The following is a 23845-nucleotide window of genomic DNA, read 5'->3' on the forward strand; positions in this document are numbered from 1 at the left end:
TCGCTTTAAAACCATACCTATAAGATATATAACATTCTGTCAAATCTTTAAAAAAGAGATTCGCATTATTTGATCATTTTGACTACTTTTCATCTGTATGTCTTACAATTTTGTTTTAAAAGATTTGCAACTTAATCTTAAGGTACCCCACAAATCATAGACTTACACTAAGACACTACGTCACAAGATGGTGGGTCAAATGCTTTAATTAATTGTTTGTATCAATCTTCTTGATTGATTATCGTCATAGCTCAGTGGTTAAACCATCGGATTTGTGAACATCAGATCATGAGTTTGAATCTTCCTGGAACTTTCTTCACATTGTCTGAACTAAATTTTTGAAAAGATTATTTCTTTTCAAAATTGTAATTTTTTCACCTATTTGACATATAAATCTAATCCATGATTTCTTCTTTCATAATTGAGTAATCGAGTTGATTTGAGGAACTATTTCAAGTGTAGTAAGTCACCTTAAATTAATCCGATCAAATAAATATAAAATCATGTACATTTGCCGTGACGGCGCAACGCATATATGAAAACGCCTAATAACAGATTATTTTTGTGTTAATGGTAAAGTATACTTCATATGATTGTTATCTTTTCTATAATCATTAAAAAAAAACTGTATCTTTAGTAGGTCAAGAAGCTAATTTTCGGTTCTATTATTTATTTTACACGTATATTTAAATACTAATGTAGTAAATATAAGGGTAACCACGGCCTTATGATTTTTTTTTAATATTAGGCTAAATGATATCCAGGAATAAATACAATGCATCAAATTTTATACTAGAACTTACACATGTATTTATGATAGCATACCGACGATAGTACGGTTTAGATAAAGGTAAAAATCGTATACAATTTATTTAAATATACAGATATGAAGCTTTCAAATTATATGCGAGCAAATATCAACTGAACTATTTATAAGGTGGCCATTTTAAAATTAAAGCTTTTTGGTAAATGTAATACTTATTTCATCGTTTTATATTATAACAACTTCAAATCATCGATATAAAAACTGTTTCAAAACAATGTGTAGTGAAAAACATGTTATAGAGACCATTTATTGGAAAATGAAACTTGACATCATGATGTAGTATTTTATATTGTGCAAAACCGCAATTCTGAAATTATATTTCAGGTCATATAGCTAAAAAATCATGATGCCGTGATTAAAGATATATGTAGTTAATTTGGTATGGGAACTCTTGGTGTGACATTGATACCAAGATTGGAATGCAGCTACGACGAAGTACGAATTTGGAAGCACGTTTATCAAATATTCATATGTATCGTGTAGCTAGTGTCATATTTTGAGATTGATTTCATAGTCGACATTTTTAAATGTTTCATACATGTCTTTAATTGTCAGTATCTACAAAAATTTAACCAACGCCTATTTTGTAGTTGTTTTTTTATCATGACACGGTAAGTCCTTCTGTTACTTGTGTTCTCTGTAATTTACAGAACGAAACAATGCGAGATTTCAAAGTATACGAAAGACGTTCTCCAAACGCCATTCAAATTATTGCAATATATCTACGAATTTCTTTTATCTAAGCGTTGGGTGCATCACCAACTGTATTTATAACACTCACTGTAACGCCATAGACGTCTCCGGGACGTATTGTCGCCTTATTCGAGGTTGGAACTCCTTATACACGGAACAGAACGTGGCCACGACATGCCAACGATTCCAGATCGTAAGGATATTTCATTTATTAACCGGGGTTATATTCTTTTTTCCCAAAACTTGTGTCGTTTATAACAGAAAAAAAGTTTTTGAAAGAGAATAATGTGGTTTCAGTGACATTTGTAGTCATGTGGTATATGAAGGCGGTGACATTGCCAAAAAATACATAATCCGCGTAGCCCGTACTTTTTCTGCAGTTATCAATACTCTCATATCCGAAATTATAACGAATATTAATAAAACCCAATTTTTCTATTCTAGATTCAACAAATGAAAAACGTTCCAAGGGGCATTAAATCCTACTAAAATACACAGGTTAACTTTTGAAGCACAAAATTGTATAAAGGAAGAACACAAAGTCAGAATAACAGAGAGCAGTAAAGACCCGTCCACTCTTCCCAGTGTCCCTTGACCGATCGGCAAAGATGTTAACTGATACATTTTTTAACTTTTATTCTTATTTTCCGATATAACGCGCATTTAAGGACGAAATTGATTTGCTGTGGATTTTAAGGAGAAAATTGGGTGATTTAACATGTCATTAAACCCACGCAAAGAAGATTTTGATCACGATATGGTGATCCATCAAAAGCTTTACAGACGGCAATTGATATTTACCTAAATAATACCATCATCTTAATAATACCGATTTGAGATTAGAAATTTGGCAAATTAGAAGATGGTTTTTGTAACTGATGTATCTTCCTCTATATATTAATTTATGTTCTTATGTTATATGTATTTGAAGCCAAGACAACTGCACATAAGGTTTTGAATGTGAAGCATACAGTAAACAAAATTTATTGATTTACAGAAGTAAATGACGAATATATATATATATATATATATATATATATATATATATATATATATATATATATATATATATATATATATATATAAAATAATGAAGGGGGTCAGCATAGACTAGAAAACGACTGAATACTGTGTAAAGGTTTTGACAGCGGATATCGTATACGTAGTCCGTATCATATTAAATGACTGCAAATATATTGTATTCTTCATTTGGCTACTGTCTCAGTATTGTGAAAAGTTTTCATCCCGTAACTTTTCAGTTCAATGAAATGGGGAACTTAACAAATAATCATAAGATCGTGGTTACAGTTTCTGGTTTTGGTAAGCCAGCTCTAGTGTGACATTGATATCAAGATTCGAATTTAACCATGAACTCGTTCGAACATGTTGGCACGTGTATCAAGTATTAAAATATATCGTGTAGGGAGGAGATAACTAGCGTCATATTTCAAATTGGTTTCATAGTCGTCATCATCGACTTGTAAATTATTCATCATAGTACATGTAGGTACATTAAACAAGAGGTCCAGGAGCCACATCGCTCACCTGAGCAACAATTGCCTTAATTCTGGCCAAATTATATTACGGTTTCAAAATATCTTGACAACTGACTACAGTAGATCTTGCTAAAAAAAATTGAAAATCTGCCAATTTTTATCCACCTCTTTCTTTTGGTAAATACCAAGCCCCTTTTGTTGTTGTACTTGTAAGAAGATTTTTCTCTATTCCTATATACCCCCCCCCCCCCCCATATCGTGCCCCCACTTTTCTCTAGGGAATCATGGTTTCATCAAACTTAAATCTGTATAACCTGAGCTTATACACTAAGTACTGAGTTTTGGACCGAAAACTTTCCCAGAATATTTTTAAAGATTTTCTCAATATATTCCTATGCAAACCACTAGGAACTGTGATTTTGCAAACTTAGATTAAAACTACCTGAGTATGCTTCTACACAAGTTTCAGCTTTTCTGGCCAAATAGTCTTTATAAAGAAGATTTTTAAAGATTTTCTCTATATATTCCTAAGTAAAAATTCATCCCCCATTGTGGCCTCACCCTACCCTTGGACTACTATTTAAACAAACTTGAATCTATATGATCTGGGGATGCTTCCACTCAAATTTGGGCTTTCCTGGCCTAATAGTTTTGAGAAGAAGAATTTTAATGATTTTCTCTCTATATAAAAATTTATCCCCCATTGTGGCCCCACCCTACCCCAAGGGACAATGATTTGAACAAACCTGAATCTACATTATCTGAGGGTGGTTACACGCCAATTTGCGCTTTCATGGCCAAATAGTTTTTAAAAGAAAATTTTAAAATGATTTTCTCTATATATTCCTATATAAAAATTTATCCAACAATTGTGGCCCCACCCTACCCCCGGGCTTCCACTCAAATTTGAGCTTTCCTGGCCAAATAGTTTTTGAGAAGAAGATTTTTAATGAATTTCTCTATATATTTTTTATGTAAAACATGATCCCCTATTGTGGCCCCATCCTAACCCCAGGAACCATGATTTGAAGAAACTTGAATCTACACTATCTTAGGATGCTTCCACTCAAAGTTGAGCTTTCCTGGCCTAATAGGTTTTGAGAAGAAGATTTTTAAAGATTTTCTCTCTCTATATATATTCCTACGTATAACTTGATCCCCCAATAGTGGCCCCACCTTACCCCTGGGGACCATGATTTGAACAAATTTAAATCGACACCTCCTGAGTGTGCTTTCATTTTAATTTGAGCTTTTCTGGCTAAAAAGTTTTTGAGAAGAAGATTCTTAAGATTTTTTTCTATATATTCCTATGTAAAACTTGATCCCCCAATTGTGGCCTCACCCTACCCCCGGGGACCATGATTTGAACAAACTTATATATACATAATCTGAGGATGCTTCCACTCAAATTTGAGCTTTCCTGGCCTAACATTTTTTGAGAAGAAGACTTTTAAAGATTTTCTATATATATTTCTATGTAAAACTTGATCCCCCAATTGTGGCCCCACCCTACCCCCGGGGACCATGATTTGGGCGAACTTGAATCTACATTATCTGAGGATGCTGCCACTCAAATTTGAGCTTTCCTGGCCTAACAGTTTTTGAGAAGAAGACTTTGAAAGATTTTCTCTATATATTCCTATGTAAAACTTGATCCCCAAATTGTGGCCCCACCCTACCCCCGGGGACCATGATTTGAGCGAATTTGAATCTACATTATCTGAGGATGATTCCACTCAAATTTGAGCTTTTCTGGCCTAATAGTTTACGAGAAGTAGATTTTTTTAAAAAAATCTCTATTTATTCCTATGTAAAACTTAATCCCCCAATTGTGGCCCCACCCTACCCCCGGGGACTATGATTTGAACAAACTTAAATATACACTACCTGAGGATGCTCCCATTTTAATTTGAGGTTTTTTGGCCTGATAGTTTTTTAGAAGAAGATTTTTAAAGATTTTCTCTATATATTCCTATGTAAAACTTGATCCCCCTCTTGTAACCCCTCCCTACCCCCGGGGAGCATGATTTGACCAAACTTGAATCCACATTACCTGATGATGCCTCCACACAAGTTTAAGCTTTTCAGGACTGATAGTTTTTGAGAAGAAGATTTTTGAAAAATACCAACAAATTTTCAATAATTCTCAATTATCTCCCCTTTAAAGAGGGCGTGGCACTTCATTTGAACAAACTTGAATCCCCTTCACCTAGTGGTGCTTTGTGCCAAATTTGGTTGAAATCTGACCAGTGGTTCTTGAGAAGAAGTTGAAAAAGTGAAAAGTTTACAACGACGACAACGATGACAGACAACGGACAAATTGTGATCAGAAAAGCTCACTTGAGCCTTTGGCTCAGGTGAGCTAAAAATGAATGTGTAAATAAATAAATTGATGGTTTGCACATGTGGTACAAATTAATTAGACTTGTGTTGACAAGTCAATATATACTGATTTTAACTCAATGAGATATTTGAAAACAGGCTCGAGAACCCATGGGTTTTTTTTTTCACGTACATGTTCCTACATACATATAATACAATAACATTTCTGATTGACGTTGGAAGCAAATCGAAAGTTGGGGGGGGGGGGGTTGTCTTATCGGCGTAAACCATGTAACCTTTTAGTACACAAGCTCCCTCAGTGATGATCGAAAAGAACTGATGTAAATCGCACGTGAATTAATTACCAACGATAGGAAGGCGGAAGTACTAACTTGTCCAAAATCTTGAATAGCAAAAAAAAAAAAAAAATTAAAAAAAAATAAAACAAAATAAAATAAATAAATAGATTTAAAAAGGAATTCCATTCTCGCCATTCCTTAAACTCCTAATCCGTGGGAGGGGGGGGGGGGGTGAGAATCACCACAGTGCTTTCATTTAAGGCTAATTATCCGGTTATTTTTTTTTAAATCTTGAGTATTAAACCAGGGATGGATCCCGGATTTGAAGTTAACGAGGGCACTAGTTATAAACAGGAGGCCCAAGAGCCTTAAGGGGGCCCTTCGCTAGTCCATGGCAAAGCCCATGGAAGCCCCTGCATTTTGAAGATTAAGAATTCTAGGGTAAAAACAGAATGACGTATTTAAAATCACACTGTTGGGATATTGATATTTCCTCTCGCAATCTGTTTTTCTCAGCAATCTTAAGAAAATTATTAGCAGGGGGCGGATCCAGGATTTGAATTTGGGAGGGGAGGGGATCCAGTTCTGGTAAAGAGTCTGAGCAACCCTGATAGGGGCCCAGGGGACGATTTTTAATTTCTAAATGTTTGTAAATATAAGACCTGCAAAATCGTAGCAAAGACATCCGCCATGCAGAAATATAAGGAACATTTCTGTTTACTTTTTTTCTTATGAATGGCTGTAAATTAATCAGTTTAAAAAAATCAAGTTCAATTGGACGATGTTTGTGAAGTTGAAACAAAGATAACCATGCCACCTTGTATATATTATAATAAACATGGAAGGGTCGCTTTAAACCCTACCTAATATAACAAATTACTTGAAGTCGAATGACTGGTCACATTTAAACCCAAGAAGAGGGTAGTTAAAATGGGCTTTCTATGTACGTAACACACGGGACTATTTTTATTTTATACTCACTGTTGAAATCAGTTTAATGCAGAGAAATCCCATGAGTTTCCAAAAAGTTCATATCTAAGACTCGCAAGTTGTACATTTTGTTAGATCGAAGGAGTATAATTTAACTTTATTTTGACAATTTTAGAGGGGGGGGGGGGGGGGGCACGCCGGGTACATCCCCTCTCAGACTACACCACTGATTAGATTAGGACAGATAAAAAGGAAGAATATTGTTTTAGCAATCAGTGCGTATGAATGATAATTAATGGATTAATATTTGCTTTTTAATGCCACTGTTTAAAAAATTATTTGAAAAATATTCTCAATAATTTTAAAAATCATTGTTCGATATAACATATTTTAAAAATCATATGTAAAGCAAGTCTTTTTTTATAGCTTTTCATTGTCAAGATTTGATCAGGTATATATATATAATTTTCAATAGCTATATAAAAAATGTCAATACATGTATATTTATTTGTTAATTCATCGGCAATGAAAATATTAATTCATTACAGTAAATAAAAACATATACATATACGAATAAACATGGTTACATAAATGATGCACATGTACTTCAATGTACACTGTAGATACCAGTAACTGTACACTATCACAGTGTTGTTGTTACATTGTCTCACAACATACACACACAGTAACTAATTATTGTATGGAAATACATGTATAATGATCACTGTAGATACTTGTACACTGTCACTGTGTTGGTCTCATACTGTCCCACCCAGAGATTGTTCTCATCATCCACACACACACTATAGGGATACTTTAGCCCTTGTTGTTCTGTGAGTAGTACAGACAGGAACTGACCGTCCTGATCCAGGAGATGAACTGTGTCACTGTAAGTATCACACACCAGGATGTGACCGAGTACATCAGTACATATTCCATAGGGTCTAAACCATGACCCTTGACCTGTGTAGGAGAACCTGTGTTGTCCTGATTTATCCACCACCACTACACCACTGTAATGATCTGATACACAGACATCACCATTGATGTTTTCTGTGATGTAGTGTGGTGTACCATACAGTGTCTGTCCTTTGTTGTCTCTCTGTATGTTCTGCATTTCTGTCCCTGTCTTGTTGTACCTGGTGACTTTAGAGGGCTCTCCATCCTTTATCATCCCCACCAGTATGTCCCCGTTGGTGTGGAAGGAGTGTATACTGAGTGATTCCCAGTCTCCTGTTTTAATGAATTCAGTGATTGTATCATCCGGTGTAATCCTATAGATGACTTTGATGTGTTTGTCTGTATAGATCAGATCCCCGTCCTGCGTGACTGTGTGGTAGCCTTCATCTCTACCACTGGTTTGTATCTTCTGTAGCTGATACCCCTTTAGATCTGTTTGGACAAGGTTACCTATATAATCACTGACCCAGAGTCTGCCTGATTTACCTAGTGATATATGATATACACTGCAAACACCTGGTACTGTGTACTCCCTGACCTTGGTGACAGACGAAGACAGAGACAGTGTTTGTTTCACGTCAGATTTCTCTCTGTCTTGTTTCCTCTGTTTCCCTGTAGGTTTCAACTGTGTAGAGGCAGTATCCATGGGCTTTATTTTTCTGTTTTCTGCTTTTGTGTTGGGAACAGTTATTTTACCCAGTAGTTTGGCGACATCTTCCTTGCTGTGTTGACCAGCAGTAAATACGGGTGGGACTGGTTTGGATGTCTCTGGCACAGGTCGAATTTTAAGGCTTTTTGATTTGAGAGATGATGTTAAATTTTCAATTTTTGAGGGAGATAGGTAACCATAATATGTTTGGATTAAATCATTAAGATAGTTGATGAAGTCATCTATTTCTTGGTTTTGACCGTTTAATGTTTCTAACAATGACTGTTCTATTTTGTTGACTTGTTTTATATTATCTGATGTGACTGTGTCTACCATTCTTTTCACAGACTCAGCTTCAGCTTTCATGGATGTTCTTATACCTTCCATGATCTTCTTTATTTCTGTGACATCTCCAGCAATTTCTATTTTCACGTCTTGAGAAACTGGCTCAAAATAATTTCGAATTTTGTCAATTTCCTCTTGATTTTGCAATACCTTTTCAGCAAAGACAATTTCTAGATCAGTAAAAACATGGCCGCGATGTTCTTTTATGGCTGTGCATTTAGAACAAATGGGAATCTGGCATTCCTCACAGAGAAGATCTCTGTCTTTTGTGGGGTGAATCTTGCATTTCTCTGCAGGAATTCGACGTTTGCGTTGTTTATAATGGACCACTTCATGATTCTTGGTTTTCTTATTCTTCTGATGTTCATCTCTGCATTGTTCACACATTGGTTGGTGACAGTCATTGCAGTAAAACTGGCAGTTCTTATCACAGTCTTCAGTGCCACACACCAAATAATGCTGGGCCTCGGGTGGTATTTGGGATTCAGAAAATGCCATCTGAAATGGTAAAAGTGCCTTTAAGTTAGTGGAGGCTACATGTATTTCATGTATTGTATTTGTTATCAAAAATCATTAAAAACTCCGAATTTAAGACCCATCCACCCCCCTACACACACATACAGGTATTCAAATCGATTAGCATGTATTGATTAATAATAATCTTCAGCAGATACATGTAGGAATTATGACATAACGGTATGCACTATAATGTCACACTTTGAGGTAGAGACAATTTATTTGTCCATTCCGTATTTCCAACTTTTCTATCTTAGTTATGTACATGCCCAAATCCATTTTTTTTGTGTACATGTCTTTTAAAATATTTATATTATAATGAGCAGAAAATATAATGCCGGAATACCATTATATTACTAGTGCCTTTTTGGGAGGGTAACCATAGGCACTTATTTCTGAGAAAAAATTTACCCTATAGTATAATAATAACACTGTTATTATTATACTATAGGGTAATTTTTTTTCCCAGAAAAGTGCCACAAGTGCCTGTGAGGGTAACAGTTGAAATTGACACCCCGAGAAAACCATTGTCAACCGATCCTAACAAACAGGCACTATTTATATTATTACACTGAATGTCTTAATTTTAGAGAAATTTTAACTGCTTTTATATAGAAATGACGTGAATTGTACGGTGAACCGTACGCGCATACTTTACGCGCACGTAACAATTCGTTGTGTTACCCGTTGCCAAGTGTGTTGCTAACGCTGAGGGTAATAGAACGGATTATCAACTGCGTCTAAACCAATCAGATTTCAGTATTTAACATGAAAGTATAATAAAAGGTAAATAGCAATCTGATAAAAATAAGATCTTTGATCCTCTCCTCGCGACATAGCGACGTAGCGACATCGAATTTGTCGGAGCGGATCAAAGATCTTATTTTAATCAGTTTTGGTAAATAGCTTTCCTTTTTAAATCAATTATTTGTTGTTTTTTTATTAACAGGTGTAAAACAAATGGATGAATATAATAAAATTGGATATCTGACCATGGCACGATGTAACTATTAAAATGGCCACTACTTTCGGTTTAGTACAATGAAAATATTACGCACATGTATATACTAAAATATTAATGTTGAACTGCATTTAAATCTAATAATACGGTAGGAAATGTGTAAACTTCTGTACCGTCATGGGAAATATATGTTATGACTTTTGTATTGCATCAAACAAATTATTATTCTAATTTACCTTTAGTTCTGTAGCAAGGTAACCTAGTGACGCCCTGAGACCAGAGTGAGAAAATACGAGACTTGTAATTTACTGCATGGTTGATCTAAAATTAGATTTAAACCTCCCGGCCTATTAAGTGATATGGGTACATAGGCGTCGGAAGCAAATTGAAAGTGGGGGGGCTAGACTAATCCTCAGAAATATTGAGAAAAAAGTAATTCCAAAAATCATGGAAATCCTAATCCGTGGGGGGGGGGGGGGGGGGGGGGGGGGGGGGGGGGGGGGGGGAGTATACCTATACTTCCAAAAAAATTTAAATATTTATCCTAAATTTTTTTTCCAAAATCAGGGAATTCCTAATCCGTGGGGGGGGGGGGGGGGGGGGGGGGGGGGGGGGGGGGGGGGGGCTAGTATGCTTCTGAATCTAACTTCTCAATCTTTCAAGGTAAATTTAGGAACAATAATATTTCCAACGACAAAAAGTGGGGGGGCTGAACCCTCTATCATGCTATGTTTTGTAATGGTTAGGTATAACTTGCAAAAAATGTGGGGGGGCTAAGCCCCCCCTAGCCCCCCCGGTTCCGACGCCTATGGGGTACATGTATGAGCATCAGATCAAAACAACCCCCCTTCTCTTTACTTGTACAGACGAGAGTAGTGATAAGGGGGTGGTGTTAATCATACTGGGGTACGAGATACTTTTTCAATTTTAATTAAAACGAATCTGATTCTTACTTTTCATTCTCCTTTTTTGTGAATCACATGCGCGGATCCAGAAAATGTTTCCGGGGGGGGGGGTCCGAATTGAAAGTCCGAGGCATATTTGCTTTAAGTTAATTATGTAAATTAAAATAAATCCCCCCCGACACCCCCTAGACTAGATCCGCGCATTAATCATCAGTAATCTGTATAAAAAGGAGGATAAATAAGGTTGTAACCAAGTGTAAGTAATATATTATAATTTAAAAAATACAGAAAAAAAATACTATCAGAATAAATCAAATTATTGTTCTGTATATGCATGTCAGTAACCATCTGTAAATAAACATGTAACAAAATTAAGGTACATGTACATGTATACTTGTGTCTTTGTAAATTGATATTATGTAATACTGTACCATATATATACTAGCTATACGTACCAACATGTGCGAAGACGTCTGAAAATACATTGTTTATATATTTATAATTATAAAATTTAAATTGTAAATGTCTATAAGAAAGTGGCCGGTGAGAAAAGATATATTTCAGTATTGTTTTATTTAAACAGAGTGCACTTTTGTAAAATTATAATTTATCATTAGATATGGACTATTGCTCTGTAGATATTTTGAACTCCAGACCTGCGGAACTAATTTTCGTAGCAGTGAGCGCTAACCAATCGGTCATCTAGACATGCAGGACAAAATTTTTTGAGACAAATGCAAACTAGCGCGCTGGTTGCTGACCACACTTTGAGATTGACGTAAAATACAGTTAAGCAAATAAATATCTCCATTATATAATTCCATAAACGAAGTTCACTTTATATAATACTTTTCTATTTGCCAAGCATATAGAGTTTTATGAAATTTCATAAACACGTCCACCATACGGCTTTTCCGACGTGGAGGGGCGTTGCCTCACTCGAAGCAGAAGTAACTTGCCACGAAAATTAAGGTATAATGTAAAGTATTTAAGTTCATTTCTTTCAAACTCTAGCTATATCTTTAATAAAAAGTTTTCTTCAATTTCGTTCAAGTCTTAATAAATCATAAACAACTTTCAAAGGCAAGAGTTTCTGATCCGCTCCGCTCTACAGAAAACCTTGTGAAGATGTAATCTGATTAAAATCAGATCTTTGATCCGTTCCGACAAACTCGATGTCGCTATGTTTGTGTAGCGACATCAAATTTGTCAGACGGGGTAAAAAAAAAACCTGAATTTAGTCAGATTGAAGATGAATCCAACAGGAATTATTGTAAACCTTTTAAAAATGGGTCAACATTCAAATTGAGAGTTTTTGTTGCCAGGCAAGTAGCAACAAGAGGGGTGTGGGGGCAGCACACCCCCCACCCCCCACCCCACCCCCCCCCCCCCCCCACACACACACACACACTTTTTCTCGCAGCAACTAATTTCCTGAAATTTACATGATTGTAAAAAAATATGATTATCATGGAGTTGCCATCTCCCACTATTTTTTTTGTGAGTCTGTAAAGAATAAGTTAAAGCAATATGAGCTGTATTTTTTAGAATATTATTTTGCTGCAAAAACCTGTTAGTATCATAAATCTGCATGTAACTTAAACTGTTATGATAAACAAGATTTGAAAAAAAACCAACAAGTTTTGTCAGAAGAAAGATTTCTCTTCTAATGAATATCTAACGAATCAATTTTTGTACAGGACGACAATCCTGACAATAATTCAATTTTGCTACAATTAAGGCTTCTAAGCGGCTTTCCGGGCCACAAAAAATATGGCTAACAGAAATTTAAAAACCATGATATAATTTTGTCATTTAAATAGAAAATAACATTTTTGTAAAGAAAACAATTCGACATGAAAATGCAGCTCATATTGCTTTAAAGGCATAGGCGTCGGAACCGGGGGGGCTAGGGGGGGCTTAGCCCCCCCACATTTTTTGCCAAAGTTATACCTAACCATTACAAACATAGCATGATAGAGGGTTCAGCCCCCCCACTTTTTGTCGTAGGAAATATTATTGTTCCTAAATTTACCTTGAAAGATTGAGAAGTTAGATTCAGAAGCATACTAGCCCCACCCCCCCCCCCCACGGATTAGGAATTCCCTGATTTTGGAAAAAAAATTTAGGATAAATATTTTAATTTTTTTGGAAGTATAGGTATACTCCCCCCCCCCCCCCCCCCCCCCCCCCCCCCCCCCCCCCCCCACGGATTAGGATTTCCATGATTTTTGGAATTACTTTTTTCTCAATATTTCTGAGGATTAGTCTAGCCCCCCACTTTCAATTTGCTTCCGACGCCTATGAAAAGGTATACATGATGGACCCCCCCCCCCCCCCCCACCACCACCACCATACGGATTGGGATTTTCAGGGTTTGGGGATTTTGGAAAGTAATCTTTTTCCCTCTTTTTTTTTCTTGTAAAGATTTTTGGGATGAGTCTGTCCCCCCATACCACTTTAAAAAACGATGCTACGTGCCTGATGCAGTGCAGTCCGCTGGATTTTCTCACGGGCCCTGGAAGTTATTGTAAATATATTGCATGTGCATGTATAAAAAAGTACTTTTTTTATACATGCACATGCAATATATTTACAATAACTTCCAGGCCCGTGGATTTTCTTTGAAGCAATTTTCGCGCCATTTAAATTGAATGTTGCTCTTCAGTAGAAGGAGATCAGAAATTTAGGATGCAGCGAGGAAAGAAGGGGCAACAAGTTGCTTTCATAACTTCATTTTTGGTATAAAAAGTCAACATTGAACAACATCTTGCAAATACCTTTCATCTCTTACGGTTTAGCTTCTTTTAAATTTTAACGTACATTAGGCTAATTTTTATTCGAGTAATTTTGTTGAACCATCTGAACGGTTGGCTCTATACGCTTTCGCACAAAACTTAACAAATTCTTAACCTTAGACCTTAAAATGTACGCGCATCTATGAGGGCCTATAAGGTAAAACGGCACTTAGATAGTCTTAATCTTAAGTTGGTAGAAACTAAGAAAGCTAGTTCATTTTACAAGCAAAACATAAATTTTAGAATATCGTTGAAAAAACAGGGGCGGTAACTCATTTTTCATTGATGAGACATTTGACTTCCCATACAATTTCATTACAATATCATTGCAAATTTTATCAAGAAAATCTTTTTAAATTTATGAAAATCATGGTAGTTCTGTATGATATACTTAGGTGTATAATCATCTCAGGATGAATCATAATGTTTTCATTATGTATTATAATGTATCTGAATATTGTATTTAATCATTTCATGATGAATTATAAATAATGTTTTCATTTAAAATGCTTTTACCTTGAGAGTAACATAATTTAATACAGTTACATACAATATGATTCAAATCACCTTTCTCTTTACATGCGTAAGAATATCAATTGTAAGTACAATTTGCCTATTAAAAGTAAAGTTTATTCATGCCCTGCTACATGTATTTGACTGAAATCAACAAATTGATGCGCTATACCATATCTTATTTATCATGTTGTTTGCATGTACTGTTATGCTTTCGCATTACATTACAGCTATAAATGATATTACATGCCGGTCATTCGACCTTTATAATAAATACTTGTTTCTTCCATGGCCTCATATGTCCTCCTGGGCATGGAGAGGATAAGATGAAAACATTAAAAATTGTTTGTGTAATGCTGCTTTTGCATGTGTCATTGTTAGGAAAAGCATTATGAGTTACTTTTCAAGTCTGTTAAAGTAACTGTTAAAGTCTCTTCGAAAACCAAGGGATACAGAAAAAACCTCATTCAAAGACTGTAGATCTAATGATCAACAGTTACAACACATCTTACATGTATAGGCCTAGTGAAATGAATTATTTATTGTGCAGTTTAGTGATTTTGATTAAAGTATATAAAGTATCAAATTTTCCACTGTCAAAATTTCTCCTTTTTTATGTAGGTAACTAAACGACCATGTCAAATCAGGAGTTTTCAGTAACTGGATTATCAATAAGTAGGGCCTCACAGGGGGTACGTAAACACCAGCAGGTCCAAGGAAACCAGAAAAATCCAGTGCGGTTCCAGATTTCTCCGGCCTCCGCATGGACCAAAAATGACCATACTCGCAGAGTTCAGCTCGAAGTCACAGCAACTCCATTGGCAAAGCAAACGGAACAACAGGTCCAGTTCTGGTCTCCACAGGAGTCCTACTCGGTTCGGTCAGCTGTCAATCAAAATGAAGAGGGTGGAGACAATCGACAGGTGCTGCATGGAGATGAGAACTCAAATGTGGAGGGAGAGGCTCACTCAATGGATGTTTTGTCGAGTCTGTCTGGGTCAGTGTTATACACGGGGTGGCAGAGCTACTACGCCAAGGCATACTCCATGTATGTAGTTTGGTATTTTATTGACATATTCTAGGATAAACAATTTCAACTCACTCACTTACGTTACAGAGTTATTATTATTGTTAATCAAAATGTATCCTTATCTCACCTTCATTGGTTATTGGCGTATGATTAGAGTTACAGGTCTATTGCATCAGTCTTTCTTCTTGTGGGTCGACACTAAGCCAAAAATAGCGCTTAACATTTGAATGTTTAATTTTATATAACCTTCGGAGGACCAAGGAAAATTGATTTTAAAAATCTTGGTTAATACTGGTGTGTAAACAAACAAAACAATATTAGTAAGAGAAGCGAGACTGACCATGCTGTTGGTTTTCAATTAATTTTCAATCTTTGGCAAGGGCTGTCTTATTACTGTCAATAAAATAAGTTTACACTCTTGATATAAATTATTGTTAACAGTTTAAATTAATCCTTTCTGTCTTTTATTAGGAGTAACAAGTTTGGAAGGGTAAACCCCCACTCAGTGGTCTCATCAGTCTCGGAAACAGACGATGTGGTGGTCTCCTCCCCCCGGAGAATTATAATGAGCTCCCCACCCCAACAAGACTCCCTGACCCCCAGGAATCGGCTCAACAGTACATGCTTTATTTTCTATACATGCATATGAAGTATTGTTAAAAGTGAACTATTTAGAATTTTAAAATACTTGGCTGTAGATTTTTTTCTGTTGATTTATCTGCAGGGTACAGTTGTTTAAAAAATTAAAAGATAATTATCCAGAATAATTTGATTGTCTGATGCAAGGCAATATAAGACATTGATTCAAGATTAATAGTTTTGTATTATCTTCATTTCAAATCGATGTTCTTCACAGCATAATGTATATAGACTGAACTACTTTCTTGCTGTACTCCTTGATTGTAGCTGCACTTTGTAGAGTTTTGATATTTTGCTCTTTGTACATTAATATTTTTGAAGAAAGATTTATTGATCTTGATTTTGGTATTCACTAGTCTCTCTAAATATTTGCAAATATACACCCCTGGCCACAGAAATTTTGAATCTTTTAAATATGTTTTTAATTATCTTTTTAAACAGAGGCACCCACAGGTTTGACTCCAAGTCTGTCCGCTGTGACCGTGTCCAAGACATGTAATAATGGAGACATCAACAGAAACAGTCTTCCTCCTGTAAAGACAGACTCCAATAACAACTGTAACGCTGCGGTCGACCATTCTCCGAAAGATGCTCTCGCCACGATCAGACAGTTCTTGGTCGCAAGTCAGCAACGAGTCGTCGTGTTGAAGAAAAACTTGGTAGACTATGGTGTGGATGATAGCAGTAACTCGTCAGATGAAGAACAGGAGACTGCATTGTCTGATGTTGTGTCGCCCTGTTATGCTGGGGAAAAGAGGAAGGTAGAGGATAATGAGAGAGAGAAGGAGGAAGTAAAGGTTAAAAGGAAGTGCATACAGGAAAAGGAAGTGGCAGCAAAATCAGAATGTGAAGCAGCTGGGGTTGAAATGGCGGAAAGGAAAGACTCTGTTGTAAGTGTGTCGACTTGTTTCATTGGACCGATTGACACGAGATGTGTTACAGCAAGGAGGAATCTAGAGACAGCTATAAATGTTCAAAGAATGTCAGAAACTTTTGAGAGCAAGCACTATGGCAAAAAATCAGGATTAGATGTTAAAGAGGAATGCAAGATTGAAGTAAAACAGAGTCAGTGTTTGGGCTTTTCTCCTTACCATAATTCCCAGCCTAAATCCTCAGTCTCTGTAGTGAGTTCAAGTCCTAGAGGTACTTACAGTAATTCTCCAGCCTATGAATCTCCAAGGATAAAGAAAAAATCTGACAGGTCCCTTAGATCCTTTATAACTTTAGTAAAGTCTAAGGGAATGTTGCAGTCAAAGTCATCAGAAGCTGTGAAATCTTTCATAGATAGGAATGAAAATGCACAAGAATTAACTGGAAATGATCTATATAGTTCCAATACTAATCAACTTGGCAGTGTTCCAAGGAAAGTGGACAGTAAAACTGCAGATAAAGCAACACCCTCTAGGCATCCTTTCTGGGCTAGTTGTGGAAACTCCACGTATTCTCCACTGATGGGCCAACGTGAAAATGACGCCAACGAAGAAGTGAAGTCAACTCTAAAGAAACACTTCCGGACCATCAGTGCCCCGGAAAACCTTCCAATTAGAAATGTTGATCCAGATCTGCAGAAATCACAAGACTCCTTCAGTCTCTCTGGTGACACCACCAGTGTAACGGGAGTCAGTTTAATGCCAAATCGTTTGCGCTTCTATCAGAATTCCAGACTAAGTTCCAGCTTCTCGCCCCATTCCAACTCTCTGACGTACGACTGGAAGGAGAATTTCAAGAAGACGAGCGGCAGCTATGGTGTCCCGTACTTAGATTCCCATTGCCATTTGGATTTCCTGTTCAATCGTGGCCGGTTCATTGGATCCTGGAGCCGGTTTAAGGCGGCCAACTCGGATACTTTCCCTGATAACTTTGCAGGCTGTGTGGCGGTGTTTTGTAATCCCTTCACTTTTAAATCAGAGGGTAAGAAAACCTTAACTAATCTGCAAAATCTCAGCTGAATATGAAATGCTATAAAGATTTAGATATACTACATATTTAAGTCACTCATGTAATAGCAGAAATTGAGGGTAAAACCATTGAAAATCATTTAGATATCTCGCATCTATTTTTGAGAAATATTTGACTTTAATCTATTCAATTTACAATACTGTGCTAGATTACATCACATTTTTCATACCACTCTCCAAGAATTTGAGCTAATTTCAAGAACCTTCAACATTTGCTCTACATTGTATTATTTTTATGTCGCATCTACTAGGGCTTTGGAAGGACGTGTCGTATGAGAAGGATGTGTGGCTGGCCTTTGGCTGTCACCCTAAGAGCGCCACTGACTTCTCCCTAAAGTGCTACAACGGACTGAGGGAGTGTCTACAGCACGAGAAAGTGGTGGCCCTCGGGGAAATAGGACTGGATTACTCAGGAACGTTAGTACACATGATCCGTGGCTAAGACAACTATTTATGTCATCTACCTCGGCTGATACATATTTATTACAATTTCATATCATCATCTATCACAGTAACTACCGTATTCCTTTTGACAGTTTCTTTTTAAAAATGAGTTTCTGACATTCTGTAATTCATTGATTTAAGATAATGAAACTTGGGACCCCCCCCCCCCCCCCAAAATGGTTTGCAGTGTTTTAGAATCCCCTATATCTTATAGAAAGGAAAAATAAAGAGTACATAATATGTAACTGTGAATAAACTGAACATTTGAAAGTGTAAATTACATGGAATTTCATGGTGAGGTACATGTATATGATACATATACATGTAGTATCTGAATTGGTAGAAAGTGAACAGACACCGCATGAAATCAATGGAAATTCATCAAGAATGGATAATGTGAAGGTCTTATTTCACCAAGTTTTTAAATTAACAAAAAAACAGATTCTTTATTTTCTTTAAAAAAACGTAGAACTGGATTAACTTAATATAATCTATAGATAAAGTGAAAGGCTAATAAAAAAATAACTATACACAATAATGTAGTCATACCACTTTGTTTGAATTGTGTTACAGATTTAAACAACACATGGACGTCCAGAAGATTGTGTTTAGAAGACAGATTCAGTTGGCCTTAGAGATGAAGAAACCACTGGTCATCCATTGTAGAGATGCTGAGGATGATTGTCTACAGATACTGCAAGAGGTTAGAACATAATCCACCTTTTTCATCCAATCTGCAATCGCTAAATATTCTATTAAGAGATAAATTTAATAGTGAAGAATTTCTCTAAGTCGATCCACAGCTTTGTCACATTTAGATTGGCAGCTTATAGAGAAAGCAAAAGAGAGGTGTTATTTTATTGGCACAGAACTTTTGATCAGACTTTGAAAAACTGGGTTATGTTCTAAGTTAGTTAGATCATATAAAGAAAAAATTATGCATTTAAGAAGGAACTCGGTCGCTCCGCTCCCTCAGCCCCCTTTTTAATGGCATGAATTTTACTTAATATGATCTAACTATTACTTCGGCGCATTAACACACTGCGCATAAGTACGACAAGAGATAAGGCACGTTTTTTATACAAATTGTTAAACCATAATTCATCACCTAATTTTCCTCCCCCCCCCCCCCAATTACGACAAAGAGTACACGTCGGGTGTGACCGCTCACTCCTCCTAGGCACCTGATCCTACAATGTAACTCTATCTTTTTGGAGGTCAGTGTTGTTCTGCTTTGAATTTGTATTTCGTTTTATGGATTTTTGAGATGGTTGATGGTTTGTTATTGTCATTTTTCCATTAAGACCTTGTGTATACAAACACAACAAATGCTACTAGAGGTTATACACATTATCATACTGTCTATACAAATGATACAAAGGATGAATAGATATACACAGGCAGCTAGCCGCTACAGATACTTCAGGAATATAAACACACATATTCATTGTCTACACTAATTACACACCCTGAGCAGTGTACGAAGCTGTATTTTTAGAAAGTGAAAATAACAATGTCCACTGATACTACAAGGAGTAAGACATTTATTATTTAATTAAGATGACATAACATATATATAACATGCATGAAATAAAGCAAAACCTAATTAAAAGACAAAAATGATCTTTTAGGAAGGCTCTAATGTTTGCTTATCAGTGTTAAAAAAAAATGTAAGACTCCCAAATTCAATGGTCTGACAATCAAGATTTATAAATATTTATAGTTATCCGCATAAACTCTTTAAAAGCACATCTTGTGGATTTCAAAATCTCAGTCTTATTTTTCGGACGGATCTGAATTAAATTATGATGTAACTTTGGCATTCTCCTTAATTGAATATTTTCAAGATTTTTAAAAAAACAGTTAAAACGCAGAAATAATTACTGTGATCAGCACTGTAAAATAAGGAAACTACAGTTTTGGAATTGCGGAATTTTCAGACAAGGAGTCTGAAGAATCGATCCGAATTCTTGTCTACAAAGATAAATGTTCTGTGTTGGCCATATCAAATATTACATGTACCTGGTAATTGAATTAATATATCCCTAGTATTCCCCATTCCTTGGTAGATGGTGCCTAGAAACTACAAGATCCATTGTCACTGTTTTACGGGTGACTACTCTGGGGCCCAGCGGTGGATGGAGGCCTTCCCCCGGCTGTATATTGGACTGACCCCAATGGTCACCTACAGACAGTGTGTGCAGACCCACAATGTGGCCCGCTACCTCCCCCTCAACAAACTCCTGCTGGAGACCGACGCTCCATACTTCTTGCCAAAGAAGGTTAGTGTTTTAGTTCTTGCCTAAAAAAGTCACATCTAGCATACATAGTAAAATTAATTTTATCCATTCAAAATAAACGGGGTATCAAATCATGGAAATTTTACCCTGTAAATATAGAACATATAAAATAGTAATGTGAAAGTTAATTTTTAAAATTTTACACTGAAATTGATATGACTTAATATAAGGAAAACGTCAGTGTGTTAACCTGGAGAAATTGATAAGTCAGAGTAAAAACAAATTACATTGTACATATAAGAATTTGTGAATGGGAAAATCTGACAACTATTATCCCTTGAGAAAATCTTTGAACAATTTTACAACTTAATCATTTTCAGACAGGTACTTTCAAGACCCAATAGATCAAATTTTTCCTGCCCTTAAATGCATGGTGTTTTTTATCCCAGAGCCAAGGCTCCTGGGTGTAAAACTTGCAATTTGTTGGATGAAGCTTATAAACAATCACCAATCATTAGAGATCCTATATCTATTGTACTTCCTTTACTATGATATAATGTATACTATTGTATGTCCATAGATCCCCAAGGAGGAGATGGCCCTGTCCCACCCCGGCATGGCTATAACCGTGGCAGAGAGGGTGGCCTTTTTCCGTCAGTGCTCCGTACAGGAAGTGCTCCAGGCCTGCCGCACCAACATGAGGGACATGTACGGAATATGACGAATGTGACAGACAAGGAAGGTTTGGCATTGCGCCGTAACAGAGCCACCAAAGTTAAACATCAACTTATTGCAAAGATGGATGGATTTTTGTGAACAATGTATTGCATGGAATTGCGATTCGTCAGCTATATCACAGTGCTAACTGACTCTCAGTAGATGGACCATTTTATGTAGTGCTTTACACTATGATGGACAACAAACAGCAAGGCTTTATCAGTTTTATATTAATTTGTCGTTCTTTCAGACTTTTTATGTAATGTTTTCCTTTGAGATTTTGTCGTAAGATTGAGTACGTTTATGACTTGTCAGATTTGTAGCTCACTTAAAAGTGTTACAACAAATTTTTTTTAAATGATATTTTCACTGTAAAGTTCATTATTTAAGTTTAAGTTAATATCAGTATAATACATTTTGCTAGAAGGGCTCAATAGTATACATTATGCATAAACATTTTTTATGAGAACTTTAGGCAATCTGGATTTTGTTTATTTCAAATGACATTTTTTAAAAACAACTTCTACTGTCATTAATGAATTACTTTGCCCTTATTCTCATTATTAAACCAAAATTGTTTACAACATTCACCTATGAAAAGAATTTGTTGCTAAACCTTCTTTATAGATTTTCTCTTTTACTAGATCTTTTCTCATTAACTAGATCTTTACAATTGAAATTCATTTTAAAATTAATACTTAGGCCACACCAATATAATTTCTTGTTCGTAGGACCCTGCACGCTCATTTAAAAATAAAATTAAATAAATAATATTATTATTAATTTCCCGCAACCAATAAATTCTGTGCTGTTTTCTTTTCTATTTCCGCTCTATTTTTTGCATTTTAAAAAGTTTTAATAAAAACCAGAAACAAGAAGAAAAAAATATAACTGTCTGCACAAAATTTATGAACTGCTGAAAACTTTTGACTACAATAGATAATAATTTTATTATTATTTAATGGCTCGCCCGCTCATATCTTTTTTCACTAGATGTCCGATGATCAAGAAATTATATTTGTGTGGCCTTACAATATAGTCATGTTAGTCTACAGCATGAATTGTTAAGAAGAAAAATTAATTAGTTAATTAGGAGATACTGTATACAGGGAAATATGCAGCGCCCGTTATATTTTTGCCGATTTCGCCCGTGTTGACTATGGGCGAATTTAAGACTGGGCGAATTCCATTGACGCATATAATATTCATTTTAACACGTCACATTTGGGCGAAATTGAGACAGTGTTAAACTGTTTGCAAGTGTAGAAGGGCGAAAATATCACAGGGCGAACATAACCCTGTATACAGTAATCTCTATGCAGCAGATAAATCGTCACAAAGTTTACAAGTTCATTCTGATTTCTAATACACTGTACATTCTTTTATATTGAAATTTATTTATACCATGACTAACTGTACTGTTGACCTCAAAAGCACTTCTTAAGTTGTTTGGGTTAGGACTTTATATATGTAGGGCATATATTTATCAAAGGTGAAGAAATATGGCCATATATATCTCAAACAACTAGGATGGGTCTTGATAAAATGAGAAATGATAAGGATTTTTTGTGTATGTCAAGTCAAAAAAAACTTTGTTGTAAATTGTGAGAAAAAATAGAGCTGGGAAATCTTCATGTCAAGGACATTCACAAAAAGTTACTTGAAGGTCATTTACATTCCATATTCATATTATAAAGGGCCAAATACATTATCTGACAAACTGACTCATTATTCTATAGAGAGTAAAAGGGGGTACCTCTGAGTAGAGAGCAGAGAGAGAATACGCTCTTAAAAATATCAATACATGTACAAGGAAATGTTTTAAGGACTATAGTCAAAACGTTTTAGAGCTAATGAACCTTCTAAACACTCAAATCAAATTATGTTTTTGATTTATTAAAATGATATGTAAAATTGTAAATCATTATTGTTCAATTGCTTACTGTAGCATGCACGGATCCAGAATATTTTTTCCAGGAATGGGTCCGATTTTGCCGTAGAGGGAGAGAGAGAGGGGGGGGGGGATCGGGGGTCCGATCCGAGGCAGTTTTTCGTTAATTTTACTATTTAAATTCTTTTTTTTTAAAAATCCAGGAGGGGGGGATCCGGGCCCTTCTGGATCCCGCGTGCTTAGGAAACCCTGCGGTGCAAAATTCGACAGAAATTGGTTTTAAAAAATTTAAACATTTGAAGATTATCTTTCTTGACAGAGGAATATCTAACCTTTAAAAGATGATGTACATTGTGACAGAACATTAACAATGAACTTGTCATTAAAAAGAAAAAGACCCTAGATTGAAACATGACTCATGTGGTGTTCTGTTGGATTTTAAAGATTTGTAAGTGCAGTGACAATGAACACTTAAATAGAGGTCGGGGCTCTTAAAATCAATAACCCCCCCCCCCCCCCCCCCCCCGCCCCACATACACCAGGAATGACAAGTATATTCATTTCAAAGTTTTTAGCAAACTTATGATTAATTTACTGTAGAATTATTGGCGCCAATAATGGATCAGTTTGCTCAAATGATTACTTTATTTTTAAAATAACATACACGTATAACATTAATTTAGAAAATGCGGAGTTAATAGAGGCTATTTTAT

The 23845-nt window shown here is 35.8% G+C and overlaps 2 protein-coding genes across 4 annotated transcripts; one reads left to right on the forward strand and one right to left on the reverse strand.

The window, feature by feature from the left end:
• Positions 1-1368: 1368 nt before the first annotated feature.
• Positions 1369-23536, forward strand: LOC128159012 (uncharacterized). 3 transcript variants are annotated; one of them, XM_052822042.1, is made up of 9 exons: positions 1369-1437; positions 1571-1712; positions 14835-15261; positions 15715-15860; positions 16324-17793; positions 18092-18257; positions 18858-18987; positions 20354-20566; positions 21105-23536. In XM_052822042.1, the coding sequence occupies exons 3-9, from the start codon at positions 14849-14851 to the stop codon at positions 21243-21245; spliced, it is 2679 nt and encodes an 892-aa protein (XP_052678002.1). In that variant the 5' UTR covers positions 1369-1437; positions 1571-1712; positions 14835-14848; the 3' UTR covers positions 21246-23536. The 3 variants fall into 3 exon arrangements, with proteins under 3 accessions (XP_052678002.1, XP_052678001.1, XP_052678003.1); XM_052822041.1 differs by lacking the exons at positions 1369-1437; positions 1571-1712 and adding an exon at positions 13559-13644; XM_052822043.1 differs by lacking the exons at positions 1369-1437; positions 1571-1712 and adding an exon at positions 13559-13644 and having other exon boundaries at positions 14835-15210.
• Positions 7054-10320, reverse strand: LOC128159014 (uncharacterized). Its single transcript, XM_052822044.1, has 2 exons — positions 10234-10320; positions 7054-9018 (listed from the first exon to the last, which is right to left on the reverse strand). The coding sequence occupies exon 2, from the start codon at positions 9016-9018 to the stop codon at positions 7288-7290; it is 1731 nt and encodes a 576-aa protein (XP_052678004.1). The 5' UTR covers positions 10234-10320; the 3' UTR covers positions 7054-7287.
• Positions 23537-23845: the final 309 nt, after the last annotated feature.

The sequence above is a fragment of the Crassostrea angulata genome, chromosome 8 (assembly GCF_025612915.1).
Source record: "Crassostrea angulata isolate pt1a10 chromosome 8, ASM2561291v2, whole genome shotgun sequence".
Classification (NCBI taxonomy): domain Eukaryota; kingdom Metazoa; phylum Mollusca; class Bivalvia; order Ostreida; family Ostreidae; genus Magallana; species Magallana angulata.

What these genes read in the sequence shown, in the direction of transcription:
- LOC128159014 (XM_052822044.1), bottom strand. Translation starts at nt 9,018, where the DNA reads ATGGCATTTTCTGAATCCCAAATACCACCCGAGGCCCAGCATTATTTG.
- LOC128159012 (XM_052822042.1), top strand. Translation starts at nt 14,849, where the DNA reads ATGTCAAATCAGGAGTTTTCAGTAACTGGATTATCAATAAGTAGGGCC. An exon ending in GGACTGGATTACTCAGGAAC is followed by an intron (nt 18,258 to 18,857) that starts GTTAGTACACAT and finishes ATTGTGTTACAG; the next exon opens with ATTTAAACAACACATGGACG. An exon ending in CATACTTCTTGCCAAAGAAG is followed by an intron (nt 20,567 to 21,104) that starts GTTAGTGTTTTA and finishes GTATGTCCATAG; the next exon opens with ATCCCCAAGGAGGAGATGGC.